General features: G+C 35.2%; 1 protein-coding gene across 1 annotated transcript in view; it reads right to left on the reverse strand.

Annotated features, from left to right (window-relative positions):
- Positions 1 to 834: 834 nt before the first annotated feature.
- LOC131689504 (uncharacterized) overlaps positions 835 to 17,971 on the reverse strand; it is a 150,685-nt gene continuing 133,548 nt past the window's right edge. Inside the window, exons 8-9 of the mRNA XM_058974641.1 lie at positions 13,838 to 13,972; positions 835 to 10,204 (exon numbers count right to left, since the gene is read on the reverse strand). Coding sequence (XP_058830624.1) covers positions 8,776 to 10,204; positions 13,838 to 13,972 — 1,564 coding nt within the window. The 3' untranslated portion in view covers positions 835 to 8,775. The remainder of the gene's footprint in view (positions 10,205 to 13,837; positions 13,973 to 17,971) is intronic.

The following is a 17,971-nucleotide window of genomic DNA, read 5'->3' on the forward strand; positions in this document are numbered from 1 at the left end:
TTTGCCGGTAAGTCGATTGAGTAATATTGTATCTCGTGAAGGTGGAGTGATAAAGGTGTATTTTAGTATCGCTGAAGCTCGAGTTTCTAATATTTCTCCATTTCGTTTTTCTTCCTGAACAGCTGAGTGAACAGGACAACGATAAATCTGCATTATAACGTCGAAATATCTTTCCTCACGGTACATCAACTTACACATGCCAAAGTGCTCAAGGTGTGGATATTATCAAATAAAGTGAGTTGCGGTGCAGTGGCAAAAAAATGAAACAGAAAAATTGAAACTGATTTGAAAGAAACACATTTTGAAACGGCGTTGGTTGGAAATAGGTGAGAATAACAATTACGCTCGATCACTGAAGACGTTTGTCGGTAAGTCGATTGAGTGATATTGTACCGAGTGATAAAAAATGTAATTGATTAGAAAGAAACAATAACGGCGTTGGTTAGAAACAAGTATGACAATGGTAGAAATAACTACAATACCAAGTTCAATGATACAAGATTTGTCATTATGTCGAAAAAAGTGAAATATCAAACTCAAGGTCGACTGCTCGGGCGATGACAACGGTTAGTGAAGCTTTGTGTAGCTTAGATACATATGAATAATCGAATTTTTTCCATGCTTTACTCGAAAGTGATTATAAAGTGTTTTAGCAATAGATATTTTACGACAGATATCCCTATTTTCGTTTGAGGTCAATATACTTCCCGAAATCAAGGCAGGCTGTGCAATTTTGCTGCGTTCACATTTGAAATTGATCGTTTCCAAACGAAATGAGTCTTTTTAATAGATACGTCTATTTGAAAAAGTATCGCAGAAAAAATAATGGATATCTATTTTGTAGCTGGCGGTTTCCCTACCCATAATCTCTTAAAACATTCCACAATTTCATGGCGGCTGATTTTACAAATTTCAGAATGACAACCAATTCTAGATAAGGACTGCCAGATACCATAAGTGATGCAAAATCTGTGTTCATCACACCAGGAAGGGAATAAAAACGCAATCGTCCATTTAATGCACTGCAAACATGACAGTATCTCATCAGACTGTCCCCCTTTCCCGGAATTTAGGTCAAAGTGACAGAAAGCTCGAAAAAAGCAACACTATCAGAGAGAGAGAGAATTAGCAAACTGTTCGAGCTTGACGACCACATCAACCGGCATGAGTTTCTAGGTATTGTTTTATTCATAGGTACTAAATGGTGCGGAAAGTGTCATTCGACAAAGTTCGCTTCAAGGATTACGATTTAGTAAATAACACAACTAAATAATCGGAGGTTAACCGCTACTGTGGGACACCCACCGGGTAGTCGGGTGGGTGTGTAGGGTTTGTACACAGTTTGCTTGGTCAAAGCAGGCTGTGTACTGTACCACCTCAGTGGTCGTCACAGCTGTCAATTTTGAACGAAATGAAAACTAGAAAAAATTGAGAAAGGAAAAAGAAAATTATTACAATGGAAGATCTCCAATTACTCGAACTGAACCTTGTTGTTTATTTATCCAGTCTCAACATTCTTCTGTAATAATTATACTTTTCTAACGAATGCCCTCCGGCCTAATGGAGCGTTTTCCGATTCCTGGAATCCGGTTTCCATTGAAACTGGTGCTTTCTCCGAACAATAAGATTTTATTTAGAATCCAACTCAAAATTGTTCATTTCGATTAGTAAGCAAATTAAACGTCCGGTTCAGTGATAACAAATTTACCGGTTGGAATTGTTGGTCCGTACCCAAACTGGATTTACTTTTGCTGGCAGATGCTGACAGCTACTTGGCATGCAAACTATCCCTTCCAGGGATAGTTTCGCATTCATAGCCCCACTTCTTACTGATAAACTCCGTTCGGTTTCCCCAGTACCGTGTTCGAAGGGCTAGGAGAATGTTTGAACCATGGTTATACAGCTTACAATCTGTACAGGAAACGGAATTAGAAAATAAGGCAACAAAATTAATCCACCCACAACCCGCAACGCAACGAAAGGCAAAGGTTTCATCATTTAACTTTTCGCTCCAAATTGCATTTGCGCTGGAGGCAGACGACGCCTTCCCCGGTACCAAACTAACAACTAACGTGCACGCACTCACCACATGCAAATATCTTATTTCTTATGCGAAATGCTGATGGGGCGCTCCTCTAGCTGGCAGCTTCTGAACCATTCAAAAGAATACGCTAAAATGGCTAAAACTGAAAATGAGGATACGGTGCTTGGTAGGCAAATGAAGCACTGCGACGAGGTTGGCATAATTTCCGGTGCTTGTTGTATCGAAAGAGGCATAGACACATCCATGTACGGTACGGTGAAGGATGAGGAGATCGAGAAGGGATCTCGGGGAGGGAGATCGTTTCGCTTCTTTTGTCGTCGAATAGTGGAAAATAGGATTAGGATTATTGGGGTGGTTTGGATCCCTGGAGGGAGACTTTTTGATGCAGATTAGAAGATACTCTATGTACTAGTGTGAAAACGAGCTTTTCACACGGTTACGTCATCCACTGCTGGGAAGCTCTTGACAAGCTCTGGTTCGAAAATTTTTGCAATCCGGTCCTTAGCTACAGTGATGACAGCTTTTTATTGCTCTCCAATTTTCTTCACTAAATGAATCAACTTTTCCGGAATTATTTTCACTGTAAACTATTTTACAAAACTACTAGTACTAACAGATTTTGCAGTCTGATTTCCATGAACTTTCTCTACGAACAGCATCGCGTTGAAAGCATTGGCAATTTTAGTGCCGAAAATTTGCGTCGCCTGCTTTGCCTTCGATAGGTGTAAACCACGAAAAATTATAGTGATTCTTTAACAAGAGATTGGCGTCGGTCTGGCCAAAATGATTTTCATCAGGGATGCCAGGTTACTTTTAAAAAATTGTGTTTTCCGTTCAAATGAATTTGTACCGTACTTTGTAGCAAAATCACCCGACTCACACTGTCGTTTGCATATTTTGCCCCTCGAAGGTGTGTCACTGTCTGTAGGTGTAGGGTGTAGGTCTGGAAACGCGTTTCCGATGTCAACAAAATTATTAAAAACCCACACCACGGTACTGTAGTGGAGTTTTCATGACCGAGAGTGTATTTTCAAATCTTGAATTCTATGCGAATTAAAGCAATAAAATTTGCACGAATTTTTCCACCTCAATTTCGTGAAATAAGCTACATAATTTTACACAATTTTGATATAAATGCGATGCCAAATTTCACTAAATGATGAATGTGTGTGTTAATAAATAGAGCATTTGATGCAAATCTCAGAAATTCGACGGTTCTTCTCGGTATTTGACAAATATATCCTCAGGATGCAGATACAATCGCGCTCACAAGTCTTCTTAGGGTTAGCTTCATAGAATTCTGACCGAATCCTCAGAATTCCCATGGAGACATCCTTAGAGTTCCAATTCTAATGAATTTTTATCATTATTTTGTTTACTTGAAACTTCAAAGAAAACCTTCCCATATATTTTAGACTATCCGATGAAATCATATTCAAGGCTCGAACGAAATAACAGATTTAGATCAGAGCCCCTGAAAAGAATTGCATCGACATTTTGAATAGATTTTTATAGGAATTGTTGGCAGGACTTTACAACATTCATGGGTAGGATTCCATTAGAAAAATGCGCAGCATTTTCCGAGAATCTTAAACAAACTTTCACCAAATTCTAGAAAAGGACTTCGTCAGATTTAACTCGATTCTTATCGTAAAGCTGTCGATTAAAAGAGTAGGATAAAGTACCTGTCATCGGCTGTTTATGTTCAATAAATTGGTTGACGGTGTGGTTTGAGATAGTGAAAATTTAAGCAACCAATTCGTATCATTGAAGCTAGCATAGTTGATATTGTTCCCACCATTTTTTTTCTTCCCGAACACTGCCGTTATAAGCATATTTGTCCCATGTTCTGTGGGATTCCCTATATACATGGGACAATTATGCTTAGAGCGGCAGTTACAGCTCATCTTCAAAGTGTAAATTAATTCAATGAACAGGACGAAGGCAATTATTTACATTATTCCACTGAAGTGTCTTTCCTTACGGGACATCAACATGCACATACCGAAGTACTCAAGGTTTGGATAGCATCAAATTAGGTGAGTGGCCAAGTGCAGGAACGATGCAGTGACAGAAGTGACAATTGAAACAGAAAAATTGAAATTGATTTGAAAGAAAAACATTTTGAAGCGGCGTTGGTTGGAAGCAGGTATGACAATGGGACGAAAAACAACTTTATCACTAAAGCGATGAAGTGAAATTGTAGTTAGTGAATGTGAACCGATAAAAGTGATGGCATAAAAATTGAAGTTGATTTGAAAGAAACACATTAATGGCGTGGGTTAGAAACAAGTATGGTAATGGTAAGATTAACTACATTTCATTGCTCAATTTTCAAATGATGATTATTCGGAGTGTTAGTATTAGGAAGTGATTTTCTCTTATAACGTCTTAAGAACTTTTGTAACATGATATGTAAAAAAGAAACCCCGGCGTAAAAAAGCTTTTGCAAATGCCGTGTCAAATAAACATTTAGAGAAAAAAGATGGGTGGGTAATATCTGGGACATAACCGAAGTGAAGTAACACATAGACTGTTAATTCGAATGCTGCAATTTTTTTCTGGCTGCATTAAAACCAGTTATTTCGGTATTTCTAGGTGCAATCCAAATATAATGGTACCCGCATATTATTACTGGAAATATATCGCATGTTTGCATTACATTCACATAAATCACTTGCGATGCGTGGCAAATTTAAAATGCTAGGCTTACTCCTAAGCTTCATCTCATCAGGTTATTTTCGAGTGGGTAGTATTATCTATGCTACCCACATTACCCATCGACCCTGATTATTGAAATGAATGTGGAATTCTCGCAATAACTTTGCAATTGTTACGTATGATAATAACCGACAGCGAATGTAGTACCAGGACATTACTTTTAATAAAGCATTTAACTTTGAGCCGCGAAAGTCACACACAAAATAAGGAAAAGAACATTGAGACATTAAGCCGAACATGAAATAAACCCGTCTTAATATGGATGTATGCACCTGTTATACAATTAATCTGGTTCTACGGATCGTTAGAAAACTGTGGTTATTGCAACATATACGATCATACGCAAAGCAATTCGCATCATTTCATCAGCAAAACCTTAAATCAGCATCCAATAAGCCAACATCATCTCCTTCGCACAACGGAATAGGAATGGGTGAAGTCGATAATTTTTCAAAATTGATCTTTTTGTCTCGAAAAATCGTTTTTTTTTTTCATTCGATCTTTCCCGGTCCGATGTTTGACAGCACCGATTTTATTTTTCGAAATCAGTGCAAAAAAAAATCGTCAATCGCACCCGCACTACACTTTGGAGCGTGGGCCGTAGTGAATTTATCTGAACACGCCACACATAATTTAAAGAGCAAGAAAGCGGGGTCTTTCACGCCCAACCATCCCATCTCCAGCGCAAAGAAAACAGTGGTCTGCTTTTTCTGTGATATGTGATCATTGGATGCATGAAACTGGCGCGCCTGTGCATCATTGGAATGATTGCTGGCGGCAGTCATGAAATACCCATATTGCCCCGAAGAGATTGATCTGGCATAAAATGTTTGCTTATTACGAGGTCAGAGAGCAAACTGATGATTTTTTTCATGTGTTCTGCTTTTATACGTGTGTCGCATTTCTTTGGATGACAAAGGGGCAGTCCCAGCAACGCTCGCTGCTTGGTAGAATTGTACGGGCTAATCATGGAGTAGTTAATTACTTCACAAAATCCATTATTTCCATTATATATACTACGTAATTAGACACAAAATTGTTGTACATATTTCCAACGAGATAGCTTAAAAATCTTATTTTTTCTTTTAGTACAACGACAATTTTAGCCCATTTTTTTTAAAGCTAGGCCCCTATATGAAACGTAAGAAGTATTCTACTTCAAAAATATTGCTACAAAGTCCCATTTGCTTGTAATTAGTGCAATACTACATGCATAACGCGAACAAACAACCGATCGTGCAAACGATCCTTATCGAAGAAGACGCAAAGCAGTCTCGTCAAAGGTCACCCGATACTAGTTAGAAGGGACACACGATTTTGTCCCATCTGGTGCGATTGCCATTCAAAATCTTCGCCCACTGGAGCAAGGGGTCTGAAACAGCCTGCGTCATTCAGTAGATCCACGCATGCCAAGCTAGAGCCGATAATTACACCATCGATCTCAACTTTGTGAGCGGGTATGTAAACCCGTTAGTTAGTTCATAAATGTATTGCCGCCTGTAGCATCATTTGTTTGCTTTAGACATAATATCACAATTCTGAGTTTTATCTAAGCGAACTTTCGAGATATCTGTCACAGCTGAATATTTCGGCGTCTAGAGAAATTATAGAAAAAGTAGCGGACTATCTTGATCGTAAAGAAGATCGAGTACGGTCGAAACCAGTTCAATGTGTTTGATTTTAAATAGAAATTTGGAGTCTTTGATGACGAATTTTGTTCGACATCCATTTTGGCATTTTTTGGGCATATCAGGAGAGGTTATTTATGCACGGGCCTAGAGCAGACGCAAAGTAAAAGCTGTAGAATATGAATCAAGAGACAGAAATCATGGGAGATATAGTTTGAAAGAATAAAGCCTGAATAATGAAATAATGTGGTCATCTATCTTTACTGGATAGATTACTGGATGCAACTTATTTTCTTAGAAACTGGATCGAAGAATATGTCAATAACTTGATCAGCAATAGATCATAAAAGCATCTTTGGTTCAGTTGCTTGTACAAAAAGATGGGTGGGTGCTATCTGGAATATAACCGGTATGCTAATGATATGCACCCTAATCAACAATCCACCAACCAGTACAAAGTTCCTAAAATTGTCTCCTCAGTATACTTGATACACGGTAGAGTGCCAATATTTATGGTCATCCTGAATTTTGAAACCGGACACACCTAATAAGTATTGCATCTCGATAAAAAACCCATGCAAAATTTGAGCGGAATCGCATTATTCTTCGTGAAGCGTCGAGATCTTGTATAATGTTAAAAATGCCTTTATGATGCAAGGAAAAATTTTGAATTGAGATGGGGGACTTCAGTTGGAAAATGTAGTTTTATTTGTTTTCTTGGATGCCAAATGTTTAAGAAATTTATGAAATGTCGAAATCTGGTGTCGATTCGAAAAAAAAATCATGATTTTTATTTGAAAATCTCAGTTTAAACATTAAAAGTACCAGAACTCAAGAACCGTTGCTTCATGAATTTCTAAGACATTTAGTTTTTTTCCTTTTTTATTTCGACTATGTTAGTCACATTTTTTTACATTTTCACGACATACAATTAGCTAGAGATTACTGGGTATGAAAATTAGAGCCATAGTACTCAAGTAAGAGCAAGGATGTGAAGTATACAGATCGGAAAACTAGAAGAACAGGCCTAATATCTTACGGGCTTAACTTTTGTCTTCTGCTAATGAGGGTCGAGCTTAGGCAGCATAACTACGAATCACTCGAGTTCACAGCACGTCTCCTGACATAGACAGACTCGTTCATCTTTACCGTGAGAACCGACGGCATGGAGACATGTTGTGAGCTCGAGTGATTCGTAGTTATGCTGCCTAAGCTCGACCCTCATTAGCAGAAGACAAAAGTTAAGCCCGTAAGATATTAGGCCTGTTCTTCTAGTTTTCCGATCTGTATACTTCACATCCTTGCTCTTACTCGTTCAGGACTATAGCAGGGGAAGACCAACGAAATACGAAAAATGCCAAGACCTGACTTAATGGCTTGGTGTTTGGTGGAGATAGGTAGATAGACATACACCGATACCGGTTTCTCTCGATCAAGGTGAAAAGGAAGCTTGAAAAAGCAACCTTCTACATGATGCCGAAGTTTCTGCTTGGTCATGGTTCGGACAGTACCCTCATCCGTTCGGTCATGATTCGTCATCTGTCTGTCCATAATGTGGGCATGTCGGAGAACAGAGTAAGTGGTCCTTGTCACTTAGCGTTGATGAAATTATTGGGGTCAATGGTGAGAACTGAATGACACAACAAAGGAATACAATCCACCGCTGGATAAGCACAGTAACACAGTAAGGATAAGACTACGAGCTAGCAACACCTTTAAGTCGAAGAAGAAACCTAGCTGCGAATGAGTGTGATGTCGGTCAAGATGGTCGACGTATCCGGATCAGTTGGCGTCTCGACATTTGAAGCAGATCTTCGCAGGTCGGATATATTGCACTTTGGACACGAGCAAGAAACAGCTGCTATGGAGGAAAATATGAATTTTCAACACAAAAGAAAAAGTGCCAAGGGCCAAGATTTCGCAAAGCAATACTTAATAGTGGTCTCATAATAGTGCAGGTATGGAGAACCAAGAGGTTAAGGATATCCCCTCTCTTTATAAAAACCACTGACATTGTCCCAATTTGTTTAGCCATGTCGATTGACGTAAGCAAATTATGACTAGACTAAAAAAAAGTCCAACTTTTTCACCTATCAGCTTCCCGTCAACATTTTTAAAACACTCTTCTATACATATTTATAGTGTTCCAACGTTTCGATTCCCACACACTTCCTCTTCACAATGAGCAAATTTCAAACAATCTATTCAAACTTTATAAAATCTTCAAGTCTCCTCGCTAACATTTATAAATATTTACGTGTGTTTACTAATAATTTCAAAACGTTCAACAGCTCTTTACTTTGTACAAAATCTATTCCCCACTCACGGTCACCTAATTTGGCACAAACTTCCCCCGACCCCACCAGAATCAAACCACCGAACCTAGATATCGTCATGAAAGCTAACTCTATCCCGAGATTTGGTCGAACTGCGCGCCGATCGTGAGCTATAGGTCCGCGGGAACCTTTGCCTCTCCAACTCCAGCGATCTGCGGGGTCCCCGGCTATTGTACATATACGCATCCGAATTAATCGGAACTCCCGTTGTCGCTATCGGAACCGGCGCTGGCGCCGGCTGTAGCGGTGGTGGAGCCGCAACCGGCGTAGCCGGTAGCAGTGCCGGTGGTGTCCCCACTATCGACTGCTCGTAACCGCTATCCCGCTTGGCGGAAGAATAACTCAAGTTGCTACTGCGGCGGCGATTCGCCGCCGTTACGTTCCGGACGACGTGCGGCGAGATGGACCGGGTGTTAACCGGCTGTGGAGGTTCCTCCTCGAAGTAGTCATCGAAGTTGGTCGAGAATTTCAGCTTGGAGTTCTGACGCGCCAGATAGTATTCGTAGTTTTTCTCCCGTTGGATCATCTCCTGGATGTCCATGCTGCGTTCTCGCTCCAACCGGTCTATGATCTCCATATCGCGGGAGAGTGTACTGAGGGAACCTTTACGAGAGGAGTACTCACTTTCGTTGACCGATATTATCGACGGGGTGGTCTTTAGGATGCCGGAGTCCTGTTTGGAGAGTGATCCGTACCTGGTGCTTCTTCGTTGGTAGATGTCCGAGTCCGAATCGATGTCGTTTAGTTCATCCGTGTTGGCTGCTTGGTAGTAGGGGGAAGCTGACTTGCGCACGGAATTCTGCCGGTGAGCGGCGAAAATCTCTGGAGCTACGACTTCACGCTCGTTGATGTTACAGTAGGTACTGGAGGTTATGTTCGAGCCGTTTCCCGCCAGCGAAGAGCTGTAGTCATCCTCCTCTTCGGCTGTTACGTCTACTGGATTCCTACTGTGGTTTGAACCGGTTCGACTATTGTTCGATCTCAGCGAGGATCGCTGAACTGCCGTTCCCGAAGAACTGCGACTCTTCGTGGATGGAGTCTTGTGGAAGTTGCTGTGCTCGATGCGTAGCGGTGGAGGAAGTTGCCGCTTCGGTCGTCTCGTTGTCGATTCAGACTCCTTTGATAGTCTCGATGTGACGGAGTCCTCAGTCTTACTACCCTCCACGCTGGATTGTTGGGATTTGCTGCTGACCTCGGCCGGAGACTTGGACCGGTCGATCGAGGGTAACGCTTTGACCTGTGCAAAAGTTGCCGCTTGCCGTCGGATTTCTGTACCCGGCTGATCTACAGCCGGGACGGAGGATATGACCATCGTTGAGGGTGGATGGCTGCTACTTACCGTCGACATCTGGGTGGAAAGAGGTGTTTTGATACCCGGTGGGGAACTACCGTCGTCTATCGAGGGTTCGGATTTGGTGTTGGTGTTTCGCCGGGATGATAGGCGCAGGTAGCCGCGCAGTCGCTCCTTGGCGGGTCTGGAAGAGAAGAAAAGAAATTTTTAAACATAAAATATAAAATATAAAATATAAAATATAAAATATAAAACATAAAATATAAAATATAAAATATAAAATATAAAATATAAAATATAAAATATAAAATATAAAATATAAAATATAAAATATAAAATATAAAATATAAAATATAAAATATAAAATATAAAATATAAAATATAAAATATAAAATATAAAATATAAAATATAAAATATAAAATATAAAATATAAAATATAAAATATAAAATATAAAATATAAAATATAAAATATAAAATATAAAATATAAAATATAAAATATAAAATATAAAATATAAAATATAAAATATAAAATATAAAATATAAAATATAAAATATAAAATATAAAATATCAAATATAAAATATAAAATATAAAATATAAAATATAAAATATAAAATATAAAATATAAAATATAAAATATAAAATTTAGCATGTAAAATATCATTTTAAATTTTAAAATTAAATTTGAGTTTTGAAATTTGAATTTTCAAATCTTTAAACTTTTAAATTTTTAATTTTTGATTTTTAATTTTAAACTTTAAATTTTGGATTTTGAATTTTGATTTTGAATTTTAAATTTCAAATTCTGAATTGGAATTTGTAATTTGAAAATTCAAATATAAAATTTTTATTTTTAATTTTCAATTTTTAATTCTCAATTTTCAGTTTTCCATTTCATTTTCTATTCTCTATTTTCTATTTTCTATTTTCTATTTTCTATTTTCTATTTTCTATTTTCTATTTTCTATTTTCTATTTTCTATTTTCTATTTTCTATTTTCTATTTTCTATTTTCTATTTTCTATTTTCTATTTTCTATTTTCTATTTTCTATTTTCTATTTTCTATTTTCTATTTTCTATTTTCTATTTTCTATTTTCTATTTTCTATTTTCTATTTTCTATTTTCTATTTTCTATTTTCTATTTTCTATTTTCTATTTTCTATTTTCTATTTTCTATTTTCTATTTTCTATTTTCTATTTTCTATTTTCTATTTTCTATTTTCTATTTTCTATTTTCTATTTTCTATTTTCTATTTTCTATTTTCTAAATTTCTATTTTCTATTTTCTAAATTTCTATTTTCTATTTTCTAAATTTCTATTTTCTATTTTCTATTTTCTATTTTCTATTTTCTATTTTCTATTTTCTATTTTCTATTTTCTATTTTCTATTTTCTATTTTCTATTTTCTATTTTCTATTTTCTATTTTCTATTTTCTATTTTCTATTTTCTATTTTCTATTTTCTATTTTCTATTTTCTATTTTCTATTTTCTATTTTCTATTTTCTATTTTCTATTTTCTATTTTCTATTTTCTATTTTCTATTTTCTATTTTCTATTTTCTATTTTCTATTTTCTATTTTCTATTTTCTATTTTCTATTTTCTATTTTCTATTTTCTATTTTCTATTTTCTATTTTCTATTTTCTATTTTCTATTTTCTATTTTCTATTTTCTATTTTCTATTTTCTATTTTCTATTTTCTATTTTCTATTTTCTATTTTCTATTTTCTATTTTCTATTTTCTATTTTCTATTTTCTATTTTCTATTTTCTATTTTCTATTTTCTATTTTCTATTTTCTATTTTCTATTTTCTATTTTCTATTTTCTATTTTCTATTTTCTATTTTCTATTTTCTATTTTCTATTTTCTATTTTCTATTTTCTATTTTCTATTTTCTATTTTCTATTTTCTATTTTCTATTTTCTATTTTCTATTTTCTATTTTCTATTTTCTATTTTCTATTTTCTATTTTCTATTTTCTATTTTCTATTTTCTATTTTCTATTTTCTATTTTCTATTTTCTATTTTCTATTTTCTATTTTCTATTTTCTATTTTCTATTTTCTATTTTCTATTTTCTATTTTCTATTTTCTATTTTCTATTTTCTATTTTCTATTTTCTATTTTCTATTTTCTATTTTCTATTTTCTATTTTCTATTTTCTATTTTCTATTTTCTATTTTCTATTTTCTATTTTCTATTTTCTATTTTCTATTTTCTATTTTCTATTTTCTATTTTCTATTTTCTATTTTCTATTTTCTATTTTCTATTTTCTATTTTCTATTTTCTATTTTCTATTTTCTATTTTCTATTTTCTATTTTCTATTTTCTATTTTCTATTTTCTATTTTCTATTTTCTATTTTCTATTTTCTATTTTCTATTTTCTATTTTCTATTTTCTATTTTCTATTTTCTATTTTCTATTTTCTATTTTCTATTTTCTATTTTCTATTTTCTATTTTCTATTTTCTATTTTCTATTTTCTATTTTCTATTTTCTATTTTCTATTTTCTATTTTCTATTTTCTATTTTCTATTTTCTATTTTCTATTTTCTATTTTCTATTTTCTATTTTCTATTTTCTATTTTCTATTTTCTATTTTCTATTTTCTATTTTCTATTTTCTATTTTCTATTTTCTATTTTCTATTTTCTATTTTCTATTTTCTATTTTCTATTTTCTATTTTCTATTTTCTATTTTCTATTTTCTATTTTCTATTTTCTATTTTCTATTTTCTATTTTCTATTTTCTATTTTCTATTTTCTATTTTCTATTTTCTATTTTCTATTTTCTATTTTCTATTTTCTATTTTCTATTTTCTATTTTCTATTTTCTATTTTCTATTTTCTATTTTCTATTTTCTATTTTCTATTTTCTATTTTCTATTTTCTATTTTCTATTTTCTATTTTCTATTTTCTATTTTCTATTTTCTATTTTCTATTTTCTATTTTCTATTTTCTATTTTCTATTTTCTATTTTCTATTTTCTATTTTCTATTTTCTATTTTCTATTTTCTATTTTCTATTTTCTATTTTCTATTTTCTATTTTCTATTTTCTATTTTCTATTTTCTATTTTCTATTTTCTATTTTCTATTTTCTATTTTCTATTTTCTATTTTCTATTTTCTATTTTCTATTTTCTATTTTCTATTTTCTATTTTCTATTTTCTATTTTCTATTTTCTATTTTCTATTTCCTATTTTCTATTTCCTATTTTGGCGTATTTTCGATTTTAATTTTTCAGCATTTCTTTGTAATCGGGCCCAAACTTAAAGAGTCTCGAGCAGCTTTTTTTCCCTGATAAAAACACAGCCACGCTCGACCTGAATGGTGACACGGCCGACCGATAATGGCACTGATGATGGCTTGAGGGTGAGACTAACCACTAAGCCGGAGCTATGAGGCCAATGTAAGAAAATGAAAATACCAGAACCAGACTAGTGAAGAGCTCTGTTAGCTTCACTTTAACGATGCCGGTCTAAAACCAAATAACAAGCCAGCGCCAACAGATGAACCGCCTCACATCAAGTACCAACCAAAAGGAGGTTTGGAGTGGTGAGAGGTGCTGCGGTTTGGCTCTGTGTTTATTTACGACATTTCAGCGGCTTCCTTGCGATGTTTGCGCTTTCGGGTGTGGAAGCACGCTCGTTAATTGTGGCATTTTCAGGGTCGCCACTTGTATGGGTTACTGGTGGTAAATCCTACGGCTCTTTAGATTTAATGTTATCGTCATGGAAACGCTTGGTCGTTTACGCCGATCACAACTTACGTCAAGCGTTTCCCATTTTTTTTTTTGCAACCACAAACTCACCTCGATAGGACCCAGCTGGCATAAATCCAAGGCACGATGACGGTCGGCAGGAATGCAATCCACACGAACATCAGATAGGTGATGTCAAAGTGGGCCTGATTCTCGTACGTTTCCACCAGTGTCATCCGGGCTAGCCTGCAAAGAATGGAGCGAAGCGTAACATCATCCAACCATTCGAATTCCGACGATCTAACTTGAACAGGGCATGGGATCGAGAAAAAAAATCACTGGTAGCAGAACACAAAATAGGAAATACCCGGTGCTGTGTTCGGAGGAAGGGGTCACCCTTTTGTGCTCGGGAAATTTGATTAATTTTCTCTCTCGCCAATGAAAACGTGTTGTATTTAAGTTGCTTATTTTAGGAGATAATTCAAACGCTAGAATAACACAGGAAACAGTATTCAACCCAACCGAAGCACGTGTTAGATCTGGACCGTGATAGAAATTAACGTCAAGGTGACCCCGCGCGAATGCACTCGTTTTGTCTTGACCACCAAACCGTGCCAATTTAATAAAACAAATGACGCTAAGGTTCCGGCAATTCTCCAGAAACTACCACTCCAACCAGGATAATTTCAATTTCCTTCGAGAAAAAAGTGAACTCTATCCGGTGCAACCGCTCCGGAACGAATGAAACATTCCCAGTACAACTTTTTTTTTCACTCACTGACCCGTTCGGAATTGATAAACAGGAAGTCAGGGCTAGTTAAGCGGATCACCACCGTTATGAATGCGTTTCAAGGATGATAGCCAACGCCCTCGCCTCTTCGCCGGACATTTTTCCTTCTGTTTACACGCACTGAAAGCGCATCCAACAATTGAGACATCCCAGCAAGCGCTGACGGGTGACGGCTCTTTTTTCATCACGAAGCGTCCATTACGATGCAGATAGATAGAAAATAAGGGGGGGGGGGGAAAATGAACGGAAAACACACCGTCGATGTGGCTTTTCGTTTTCCTCCCACACCCTTGCATAATTGTGGCAGACGGATATTAATATCGTTGCGGGTTTAGATCCTCGCACTATTTTTTTCCGATCCCAGAATACTAATCTCTCTTTGGACTAATGTCATCGTAGCGTGCATAATGTGGGCCGATGTTTCACGGACGCCTTTCGTCTTTGTCCTCTACTGAAAGTTGCAACAAGAGTTTTCTGCTCCGGGTCAGTTTTGCTTCTGCAAAAAAATTCTTCGAAAGAACCTCGTTGCTCTAAGTGAACTATGCTGGAAGTCGTAGCTAGTGACCGGTCCCGCTGCCAGAAATATGCGCTGCGTTCTTCGATGAAATTGAAATGGGTTTTTCTGGTTTGTTGTTTCTTTTCCGCAATCTGATTGCGATTTTCTTTTCCCTTGAATAACTGATTTTTCATTTTATTTGTTTATACGTTTTTGCATATTAGAGATATTGCTTTTTCTGGACTGATTTTTCAATCGTGAAAGAACATTTCACAGTTCACTGATTCCTGCTTTCAGATTTTTTAACAGCTTAGTGTTTTTTTACTGTTTTTGTATACTGTCTACTTTTAATTTATAAAAATAATAATTAATCTATTTTCGCTTTCAGATTTATTTCCTATTTAGTTAAAGTCGTGATTCAAATTCATCTCATTAGTAACTAACACCAACTTGGCGCCAGATCGACCAAAAATCCAAACAGTCTCACACCCTATGTGAACGTCTGAGTTAGAGCTTCTCTGTGCGTGCTTCCCGAGACATCACTAGTGCTAGATACTTGTGAGATGAATTCGGAACACACAAAAAAACTCCAACTTAATCTGCACAAATTGGTTTAATCCTATTTTTGCCAATTTGCCAAATTGATTTAATTCCTATTTCTTATGTTTCCGAGTTTCTATTGAAAAATTAGACAAGACTATCCATACAGTTATTTTACCTTTATTCTAAAGAATTTTGTTGAATAGATCATCTATAAAATAAAAAAGTGTCATAAAAACTTTCAAAACTATTCGAAAGAATATTTATGGTTTCTGGAAACAGTTCTTTGTACGAGAACAAATGCTTTCCAAAAGAACTAATAAAAATTGTTGGATTTATAAAATGTTATTTGTAAATTTCTTCGAATAAATCAAATCTTACAAAAAAAGTTACCGAAATATTTATTTCTACCCGAAGACTTCATATTAATGTATTTTGTATCTGTCAAAACTGCGCCAGAAAAAATCTCCAAAGAGTTGAAAAGTAGTACTAAAAAGCTGTTAGAACTTTTTCAGTCCGTAGCTACAAATTGTTTGCCAACAAGAATACTTTTTTCTTGAATAATATAATAGCTTATTTTCCCAAATAATTACCTTACTTTTCCAGTATTTTTCTTTCTTCTTTCGAATTTATTTTACCGACAGTTTCAGCTTGTTCGAGTAATCTGCTTTTTCAATTCATTTGTGTGCAAAGGTATCATTCAAAATAAACCTTCATTATGCAATGTTCACGAATAAAATGGCTTTTTGATTTCGAATCTGTCGCGAAATTGTACGAAAATAATCCTAAAGAGTAACTATGACATCATGGAATAATTTTTATGGCTTTTTGTGTTAGGTTAAAATTTTGTTTTGGTTATTCGTATTTTTGTGTCTTTTTGCTTATCGTTCTTTTTTAGCTATTTTATGTTTCTTATGTTTCGTGTGTCTTTTATTATTGTTTTTTTTTGTTTGTTGCATTTTGTTTCGTTTTTTGTCGATGTTGGTTTATTTTTTGGTTGGATTTGTTCTTAGTGTTTTTGTAATTCGTTTTCTTTATAGTTTATTTTATGTTTTGGTTTTTGTAGCCTTTTTTGGTTTTTATTTTTGGCTTCTTTTTCCTATTTTCAATTTGTTTTTTTTTGATTTTGTTCTTTGTGTTTTATTTCCCGTTTCGCCTTTCTGCTCATTTTTGTATTTCTTTTATCTTTTACTTCGTTTCTTGTTTTTGATTTTTTCATCTTTTAACTTTTTTCGTTTTTATTTTTTGCTTTCTGTATTTGATTTTTAGTTTTCTGACTTCTGTTTTTTATTCTTATATTTTGTTTCGGTTCTCGTTTTTTAAAATGCTTTGTTTAGTTTTATTTCTCTTTGGTTTTAGTTTTTGTTTACTGTTTCATTTTGCTTGTTTGTGGTGCTCTGTTTTTTGTTTTCTTTTTGCTGTTCGTCGTTTCTTTTCATTATTTTTCATTGGTGGATTTTTGTTCTTTTTTTGCACTTTGTCTTTTTGGTTTTGTTTCTCGTTTTTTCCCTGTCTTGTTTTTTATCATGAATTTTTTTTCACTTTGGTTTTTCGCGTTTTGTCTGTTTTTTTGTTTCTTGATTTATTGTTTCTTGTCATTTGTTCTCTTTTTTTAAATTCCATTCTGGTTGCTTTTATATGCTCTTGATCTCGTTGTTGTTCTTATTTCTTATCTTAGTTTTTGTCCTTGTCATTCGTTTTTGCCTTTCTCAATAGAAAGGTATTGCAATTGCTCTGAAAACCGACTTTTTAACGGAGGCCCGGAGGGCCGAGTGACATATACCATTCGATTCAGTTCGTCGAGTTCGGCAAATGTCTGTGTGTGTATGTATGTATGTGTGTGTATGTGCGTCTGTGTGTGTACGCGAACACAATCTCACTCACTTTTCTCAGAGATGGATGAACCGATTTTCACAAACTTAGTCCCAAATGAAAGGTGCAACGTTCCCATAGGCTGGTATTGAATTTCTAATGGATCCGACTTCCGGTTCCGGAATTACAGGGTGATGAGTACGATCACGCAGAAAATGTCGATTTTAAGAAATTCTGCAATGAATGTATAATGGTGAAAATTTTTCCAAAATGTGACCACAACTGCTTCGATTTGTAGTATTAGGTCACTAACATCCATTCAAAGTCTATTTGGCCACATTGGCCACCATCATCGGTTCCGGAAGCCCCGGCGGAAGTATCTAAATTCAGAATAACAGTCATATCGGTTTCTCGGAGATGGCTAGACCGATTCGACTAAACTTGGCCTCAAATGAAAGGTATTGCGTCCCCGTAAATGGTTATTTAATTTCATCCCGATCCGACTTCCGGTTCCGGAGTTACAGGTTGGGAACCGTCGATCACATAGCAAATTGTGATTCAAACCGATACTCCGATGAAAGCAAAAAAGGTAAAAATTTCGCTAAAA

This window comes from Topomyia yanbarensis, chromosome 1 (assembly GCF_030247195.1).
Source record: "Topomyia yanbarensis strain Yona2022 chromosome 1, ASM3024719v1, whole genome shotgun sequence".
In the NCBI taxonomy this organism is placed as follows: Eukaryota; Metazoa; Arthropoda; class Insecta; order Diptera; family Culicidae; genus Topomyia; species Topomyia yanbarensis.